Source organism: Oncorhynchus clarkii, chromosome 20 (assembly GCF_045791955.1).
Source record: "Oncorhynchus clarkii lewisi isolate Uvic-CL-2024 chromosome 20, UVic_Ocla_1.0, whole genome shotgun sequence".
Classification (NCBI taxonomy): domain Eukaryota; kingdom Metazoa; phylum Chordata; class Actinopteri; order Salmoniformes; family Salmonidae; genus Oncorhynchus; species Oncorhynchus clarkii.
In genome coordinates, this window is record NC_092166.1 from 30,515,534 (window position 1) to 30,524,796 (window position 9,263).

Genomic DNA, 9,263 nt, shown 5'->3' on the forward strand with positions numbered 1-9,263 from the left:
CTATCAGACCTGAGCACAGAGTTCCTGTAGAAAGCATAAACTGACTGTACAAAAGATTAGACTGACCAGGTGAATCCAGGTGAAAGATATGATCCCTTATTGATGTCACCTGTTAAATCCTCTTCAAGCAGTGTAGATGAAGGGGAGGAGACAGGTTAAAAAAAGATTGTTAAGCCTTGAGACAATTAAGACATGGACTGTGAATGTATGCGATTCAGAGGGTGAAGGGGCAAGAATAAAGATGTACTGTAAGTGCCGTTGAACAGGTATGGTAGCAGGTGCCAGGCGCACGGCTTTGAGTGTGTCAAGAACTGCAAACCTGTGCCTCCCGAGTGGCGCAGTGGTCTAAGGCACTGCATCTCTGTGCTAGCTGTGTCACTAGAGATTCTGGGTTCATGTCCAGGCTCTGTCTCAGCCGGCAGCGACCCAGGAGACCCATGGGGTGGCGCACAATTGGCCAAGCATTGTCTGGGTTAGGGGAGAGTTTGGTCAGCCGGGATGTCCTTGTCCCATTGCGCACTAGTGACTCCTGTGGCGGGCCAGGTGCAGTGAACGCTGACACGGTAGCCAGGTGTATGGTGTTTCCACAGACACATTGGTGCGGCTGGCTTCCGGTTTAATTGAGCATTGTGTCAAGAAGCAGTACGGCTTGGTTGGGTTGTGTTTCGGAGGACGCACTGCTCTCGACCTTCACCTCTCCTGTACGGGAGTTGCAGTGATGAGACAAAACTGTAACTACCAATTGGATACCACAAAATTGGGGATAAAAAAAGTGGAAAGAAAAAAGAACTGCAAACACCCGTGTGTTTCAAGAATGGTCCGCAAACCAAAGGACATCCAGCCAACTTGACACAACTGTGGGAAGCATTGGAGTCAACATGTGCCACTATCCCTGTGGAACGCTTTCGACACCTTGTAGTCCATGCCACAACCAATTGAGGCTGTTCTAAGGGCAACGTGGGTGCAACTCAATATTAGGGAGGTGTTTTGTACAGTCAGTGTATGCCTGATAGCAACGTACTTCCAAATGTCTGATTGTCTTAGGGATGTGGACTGGAGACAATTTACAGCTCAGATGAAGCGTCAGACAAATTTGCTGGGAGAACATAAGGTACAAAATTGAATGGCTGAATGGATTCTGTAGCCTTTGTTTTAGTATGCTCTACCTTGTGTTACCATCCAACCCTTACTTTGTTAATTAAAGTAAGATTCAAAAGGATCAACACAAATCTATGTAGCCCGTGTTAGTTTCTGTTTTCTCGATCCAAAATGAGACCCTAACTTCAATTAATTTCATAATAAAAGTACAGTAGCATGATAAGCACATTTGTTATTTTCAGATATCACAGCACACTGCTAAAAGACAATGCCTTTTAGAAAACTATAAAGTGATCCGGTATTAGGTAACTGTCTCTATTTAGACAACCGTTAGACTGTTGAGCTGGCCCATAATAGTTTTACATTCTTTAAGTGACAGCATACAAGATTGCTTTCAATACTGCAGGTCTTCAGCAAATACATATTGTATATGATATACATTCATCCATGCTATGCTGTAACAATAAATCGGAATAACTTGTGAGTTCCATCAAAACAGTCCTATAGGAGAGGCCGAGGGCAATTGGTACATTGCAATTGGAACACCTTGAATTACTCCAATCAGAAACAAGCAAATCCAAATACAAGACCCCACTGACAAATAAATATACAAGAAAGTTAATAAACTCAGAAAGTAATATATGTTCAGCTTGTTGGGTTAAACCTATAATATCCCTCAGGATGTGAAATTACTTTTTGTGTAATACTCTATCCTTTATTTTGAAATATGCTTCTTTATTTTATTTGTTTCTCTTTCAGTAAAGGACAACACTAAGAGGAGCTGAGCCTTGAACCATGAGTCAGTTGTTTCTATGAGCACTGAAAGACCAATTTGGAGGAACAATTTTTCCAGAGGTAAATGCCAACCACATTGTCATCAACATAACATTCATTCTGAACATGATGCGGTTGCACATGTGAAGGTTACAAAAAGTTCACTGAAAGTTGATCAATCTTAACTATTACCATTAAATTGCCACAGTAGGATGGCACAGTGTGACGACTATGATTCCATTGTAGTGTACTGCAAACTGTGCTCGTACCATCATTTCTTAGAAACTACTATCTGATTGGAGACTTGGTTCAACATTATTCAGCAATGCATGTGTACAACATGCTACAGCAAGGCAAATTGAATTGTCTTTAAAAGTTTGTCAGCGATATTGACCATTGTGACTCTCAATATACAAACATGTAAAACATGAGTTTCACATGAGTAAAATTAGTTTATTTCACTTAAATAGTTCTTCAGAAAATGTGGATTTCCGGTGTAGGAAAGCTCTAATTAGCCAGTCTCGTCCTGGCCATTTAACTATTATGCAAATAGTTAAATGAAACCTAATTTGAGTCTTCTGAATTTCCCTGATAAATGTGTGCTACACTCTTTAAAAAAAACATGTTACCTAGAACCTAAAATTGTTATTTGGCTGTCTCCATAGGCAAACCCTTTGAAGAAACATTTTTTGTTCCAGGTAAAACCTTTTTTGGTTCCATGTAGAACCCGTTCCACAGAGGGTTCTACATGGAACCCAAAAGGGTTCAACCTGGAACCAACAATGGTTATCCTATGGGGACAGCTGAATAACCCTTTTGGAAGAGTGTACAGTTGTTAATATACAGTGTACATTTCATAAATGAATGAATCTTAGTTAGTACCCTTCTCTGTGATTCCCTACTGGATTAAAGGAACGTTACTGTGTCTCAGTCTCTTGTAATTGGATCCAACCAGTAAAGTCCAAACTAAGTGTATGTGTCTATACTTACTTATGACTTTAGCTTGCTAAACTAAACTGCCCCTGTTACAGCTGCACTGAAGGTTGCTTTGCTTTGTTTGGGGGTCAAATAACAATTGGCGTTGTAAATCGTCTGGAGCCTTTCCAAGGTACATACCATAGCGAACAACGGGCAGGCACCAAAATAGCAATCATGACAGGACCTGAATGTTTTACAAGCTTCCCATGGGGTGGACATACTGGGATGGTTGCATTAGCTGTCTTCAATGAAAATCACCTGATATAATGTTCATGGGATGGCAGTTAGAGCTATGCAGGGCTTGATCCATTTATAACCTGACTGACACACTGAGTTTCCATCTGTCTCTCTATGTAGGTTGACACTCATTGACTGGCTGGGGTTCTGTTCAAGTGCAAGTGCAACCAGCAATGACAATACTAGAGTTCATTACATCATTACATCAGTTAGCAGACGCTCCTGAGGGCATACATTTTCATACTGGTCCCCCGTGGGAATCAAACCATGCTCTGCCAACTGAGCCACATGGGACAGTTCATCATCAATGTTTGGCACAACAATGCAACGATTAATTATCAACGTTAAAAATGTGAATATGAAATATAATTTATGGGTTATCACAACTGGTGTTAATGAAATCAGCAGTGTTGGCCTTAAAGGGTCAAGCAGCAGTTGCTGCATCCATTTTTTTGGAGGTCCATAAACTGCCATCTGAAAAGTCCAGTCGAAGAAAAATGTATATGCCGTCAGGCCTACTGCCCGCAGAGTGACTATTCAAATGTCTCTCCCCTCTGCCACTAACACTCTGTAAATCCTTGCAGATAGGAACATCTGTCCCATAAATATATAATAATCTCACAGACCCGCCATGCCTGCCCACACACACGTCCTCCGGTCCTGTCCTATCCTTAGGAGACAATACTCAGTCATTAGACAATATTTAATCGGAGTGTAGAGTATTTGCAGGGTATCATTCAATATTATTATGGCAGGATAATTTGAGTCGCATTCACCGTCTGTTTCTCAGATGGTCACCTGCCCTCAGTGAACACCTTTAGCTCAATGAACTGGTAGATCAAAGCACTTACAACACTGTGATGGACTTTTAAACAGACCGAAACACATAAATGGACTCAATAGAAATCGCTGGATTCAAGGATGAGGATCCAGGCGGGGGAATTCTATCCAAATTGGTTTCCTAGTAGCCTTCTTGATGATATGCATCCGCAGCCTGTTGTAGGTCTTAAATAGAAGCACAAAGCATGGCCTTTTATAGTAGTCCCCCTATTGTTGGCAGCATTGCAGTCAGGGAGGGGGTGAAGAAAGAATAAAGGGTCCCAGACACTCCAGGACACCTCTACCCAGTGTGTGTTAGCAGTGTCATTCCTCCTGTGTGCCCTGAGTATAGTCGTGCATCGCAATGGCGCCCAAGAAGAAGGAAGAGCCCAAAGAAGCACCCAAACCCAAGGCCCCAGAGCCTGAGCCAGTCAAGATCCCGGAGTTTAACCCCACAGAAGTCGTGGTACAGAATAACTCCTATTTTCACTGGTTTGCATGAAGGGAATAGGGAAAATATGATGAGCTTTGGATGTAGGTGTTGGATGGGGGAAACATCAACATAACAATGTTTTTATTTGATTATTTGTTATCTTCGAACGTGTTTAAAATGATTTGTTTTATTAGGGATTTATTTAAGACTAAAAAGGTGTGTTACTCATGTATTTGTTAGATGCTAAAATTGTAACTGGGCTATCCTACAGCACATAATTTCACTATCATTTGGGTGAGGTTCCATTCTTTTCATATTCATCAAATTGATAAGAAAAATGTAATATTGTTAATCTCAACATCAAGCCAGAGATGGTAATAACAGTTTGGTCTTCCATTGATAGTCATCTGTGTTTTTCAAGAACATCAGAGACACCGTGTGACGTGAACAGTGCAGTGCATGCAAATAGGAGTCCTACAGTTTAGCCGTTTGGACAAGGTCCAATGCAGCCATTTTCAAGTCACTATCAAAAAATGTCTGTGTAACAATTAAGTATCTTACTAACCAAGTTACCATCCACAGTGTTTTATGTGAATGAAGTCACCGTAGATAAAAAAAATAATAATAATAAAAAATAAAAAAACTATGATGGAAACAGGTAGTTTCGGCACAATTTTGAAAATGGCGACAGGTCATTTGTTCGTTTGACATGGTGGTATCTTTTTGCGTAGGTAAAATGTATTATGCGAGAAATGGTGGTGGAAATGCTTTTATGTGCAAATATTGATATGATAACCATCATACCGAAGTAAACTTGGAGTCACGCGATGGTATAGTGTGTGGTCCAACCACTATGACTAGGGAAACCATGCAGTTTATTAGGCTACAGATTAGATACGTTATGATGAACTTCACAGGGTGGAGAAAGTACATGGTAATGAGCTTGATGCTCATTTTCAATAAATAGCGAGGGTCATATTCTGGTGACATGATGATTGATGCTTGACTGCCGTTTGACAAATAAACATATTCTTGTTCTTATCCATAGTTAACTCACCATGTAGACCACCCTATATCTGCGAACTGTCGGCTATTTAACGCAGCAGTTTTTGCGACAAAACTATCGGTAGAGTTGAACATATGATGGAAACACATTGAACTTTAGATTTGAATTCGGTACATGAAAACATAAGAAAAAAATAATATATTGTGTGCACTATTTCATCACTCACTGACTTTTCCGCAAAAAGTCAGTTGCGGAAAAGGCGCATATCTTCTTCATGCGGATTTTAGAATAGTCTCATGAAGATCTGTCGCCAATTGGATGGAAACCTAGCTAGTGTGACTGTTTTCAATTAAAATGTCCAAAAAACAAATCTAAATGCTTCTTAGCAAAGAGTGGTTGGACGGAGTGGGTAGGGGAAAATTGAACTAGCTGTTATTGGTATAGAGGTTTGGAACTCTCTTTCTTATTGGTCTAGTAACTAATTTACCACCTGGTGATGTCAAAAGTCAGGCCAAAACATTTCAGGCAGTCATTTCAAACAGCTCTTACACTAAAAGGGAATTATCATAATTGTCACAATTTCACAGTACTATTCCAACCTCATATTGTGGAAATATATATAAAATCAAGTTTTTTACTTTAAAGATAAGATAATACGAGTAGCATGACAGATTGAAGAGGAACAATGATAATTAACATGACAGGCAAATATCTACATGCATTTCAAGACCTTTATAGAGCATGTTATCTTCATACTACTATTTACATCGTCACAAGTCCCATTATTTTGTACTTAAGCAACAGTAGCTTGAACTTGATGGAGCTTAAAGTTGGGAGAATATTGGCTTACACAAGGCAAAGTTTGTTTCTTGCTGACTCTGCCTCTTCTATATAAGTAAACATTTTCATGGTTGAGGGAACAGCTGTATTATGTAGTGAGGTTAAAACCATTTAATGTGATTTTAATTATGGCCATGCATAGCAGACCACCCAAATCGGAATGCCTTATTTGTGCACAAAAATAAGAAATAACTGCAAAGATAAATATATATATTTCTAACCAAGGCCAAATATTTTAAAACTTGCAAAAATGTGGTATTTGAAAATATTTTCGCACAACATACACAATAGGAAAATCGTCAAGAGCGTTTACAATGGTGAACAAGTGCAAGAGGGACGTTCCTTTCCTATCTTCATTACATGAAGGATATCAAATGAATATAAATAGGATTTGATTTTAATACAGTTTTAGGTTAGACCTTTGACATTTTTCAGATAACCTGAAAGGTTGGTGAAGCACAATTACATTTTCATGTCCTTCTCCGCCTATACTCCTCCATTTTCCATTCACTTTACATTTAGGTTCATTCAGAGTGGGGGATACTACTACCATCAAGGCCAAAGAGTCATGCTTTACGTATTTAACCTCAGTTTTTTTAAAGTCATTTTTACTGTTGCTCACAACATGCAGTTAACTATGTTGTTGGCCATTTTAAATCACTACTTTGTGTCCACATCCTGAACCAAAATGTTATTTTTGTTTTTCCTTTCAGCTTGAATTCACTCCTGAGCAGATTGAGGGTAAGATTGAGATTGTAGTTACAGTTGTGACCTAGAATGGTACACTTATTATAATAGAGGTTGTTTTGGGGTTGTATTTTAGTATTTTTGAACATGAGAATACCAAGAAGTGCCTCATACAGTTGAGATGACTAATTGGAAACTATTGGCATTTGATAGGCTGAGAGCTTGTTCTCTAGTCATTAGCAAATTAAATTGATGGTTTGTGGAAGTGTTCTGAGTGCAACGATATCAATTTACATTAATTTACAGTGGTGTGTGACAGATGACAACAATGATAACTTTTCTCTATTGACAGTATAGTGCAAGAGATAGGTCCTCGTAGCTCAGTTGGTAGAGCACGGTGCTTAAATTGCCACGATGGTGGGTTCAATTCCCAGGACCACCCACATGCAAAATGTGTTCATGCATGACTGTAAGTTGCTTTGGATATAAGTGTCTGCTAAATGGCTTATATTACATATAGGAAAAAAGTTATATATTGAAAGCAGGAGGCAATCCCCCTTTGATTTCCTCACCACATCAACACGTGGCGGCACACTGTTAGCATACCACAGATTGTGGCATTTCCAGCCTCTCCTCAAAGTGAGACCTGCCTGCTTTTAGGGCCCTGCCAGACACTCACTGCACTCGGAAAGCTAAGCGGAACAGATTTTAGACACACAGTGATACTTTCGTGTTGCTCTCTCCACAGATTTCAAGGATGCTTTCCAGCTGTTTGACAGGACACCACTCAATGAGATGAAAATCACATACGGACAGTGTGGCGATGTGATCAGGGCACTGGGGCAGAACCCTACCAACGCTGAAATCACGTACGTCCTTGGAAAGCCCAAGGCTGAGGGTAAGTCCACGCAACAATCTATGATCAGTTTTCTATTAGCGTTTTTCTCAAATAAAAACATACTGCTCAGTTTGCTTTCTTCGATGTTTCATCAATAAGCTTTTAACATTTAGCTATTATTACTTTTTATATTTGAAATGTAATAGAGGTAATCATACATTTAATATGTATTATTTTAATTCAATCTAAGTCAATGTTATACATTTCTAACCCCTGTGTTGGTGATGGTGTGGACGGTCTCAATGACATTTGACTTTGTTGTTTCATACAAAGAGATGGCGACAAAGATGCTGGACTTCGACAGCTTCCTGCCAATCCACCAACACATCTGCAAAGCCAAGGACCGCGGCACATATGAGGATTTTGTTGAGGGTCTGAGGGTATTCGACAAACTGGGCGATGGCACAGTCATGGGCGCTGAGCTCAGGCACGTTCTGGCTTCACTAGGTGATTCCAACGCCTCAGACATCTTTAACATACACCATACAATAATACAAACAAAAATAGTTTGACCTTGCCTGGTCCTACAATGTATGTGCTGTAACCAACTCTTTATTGTCATACCGTTGACAACGTTAGAAGAGTTGGCTGAAGCACATTCATTATTGGACCAGGCTAAAGTAGGCCATAAAGGTTTTAGGACAGACTCAAGTTCAACGGTATTAGAAAAGGGAATTGAACAGTATTGTTGATTGGTTGAAGGTGAGAAGATGAAGGAGGATGAGGTTGAGCAGCTCATGACAAACCAGGAGGACGCCAACGGCTGTGTAAACTACGAAGGTTAAGAAATGATACCCTCTTCTTGCTATCGTTGACTAAACATTCCAAAACATAGCTTTTAAATCAATCAAGATTTCTGTATGTAACTCCCTCGTCTATTTTTCCTCTCAGATTTTGTAAAACACGTCATGGCATCTTAAAAAGGCTGCCAAGACACCCGATAGTTGAAGACTGGGGATTGTTCATATGTTTATGGAAAGTCCACACCATGTCCCTGATCCCATGTGCTCATCTCATGTGCTCATCCCTATGTGCCCAATTGGATTACAATTCCATCAGGTGACGGGACCAATTAACTTAAACTAATTGTTTGTTGTTTTCATTTGCTCCCCATCTTGTTCACTCAAATAACAAATGTGATTGTACTATTCATTTGTGGATCAAAACGTGTGATTAAACAGAATGATTCATTATTATAGTATTGTGCAATACTGTACTTCCGAATTTTACCTATCGTAACTGATGTTCATTAGTCATATTTTCCTTGCCATGTGACGGTATACTGTACTGGGGTCTAAAGTCAATGCAGCCTCATGTAGCCTACATCCAATAGAGGGTGTCATTGGTCTAACTAATATACTTCACCAAACAATCAGCTCACAGTGATACATGAAAAGAAACTGCTAAAAAATAAAATACAGAAAAGGAACAGGCAAACTCCGTATGGAGGTCCTTCATAATCATACATCAACAATGACAATTCTTCGTACTGC

General features: G+C 39.7%; 1 protein-coding gene across 1 annotated transcript; it reads left to right on the forward strand.

The window, feature by feature from the left end:
• The first annotated feature begins 4,139 nt into the window (after positions 1–4,139).
• Positions 4,140–8,961, forward strand: LOC139376182 (myosin light chain 1, cardiac muscle-like). The gene is made up of 6 exons (XM_071118460.1): positions 4,140–4,372; positions 6,899–6,926; positions 7,621–7,770; positions 8,044–8,217; positions 8,473–8,550; positions 8,662–8,961. Exons 1-6 carry the CDS (start codon positions 4,271–4,273, stop codon positions 8,688–8,690), a joined length of 561 nt encoding a protein of 186 aa, XP_070974561.1. The 5' UTR covers positions 4,140–4,270; the 3' UTR covers positions 8,691–8,961.
• Positions 8,962–9,263: the final 302 nt, after the last annotated feature.

Bases quoted from the DNA above. Each gene is read 5' to 3' on its own strand.
- LOC139376182 (XM_071118460.1), top strand. From the start codon at position 4,271: ATGGCGCCCAAGAAGAAGGAAGAGCCCAAAGAAGCACCCAAACCCAAG. The intron at 4,373-6,898 runs GTACAGAATAAC...TTTTCCTTTCAG, and splicing joins TTAACCCCACAGAAGTCGTG to CTTGAATTCACTCCTGAGCA. The intron at 8,218-8,472 runs GTGATTCCAACG...GATTGGTTGAAG, and splicing joins GCACGTTCTGGCTTCACTAG to GTGAGAAGATGAAGGAGGAT.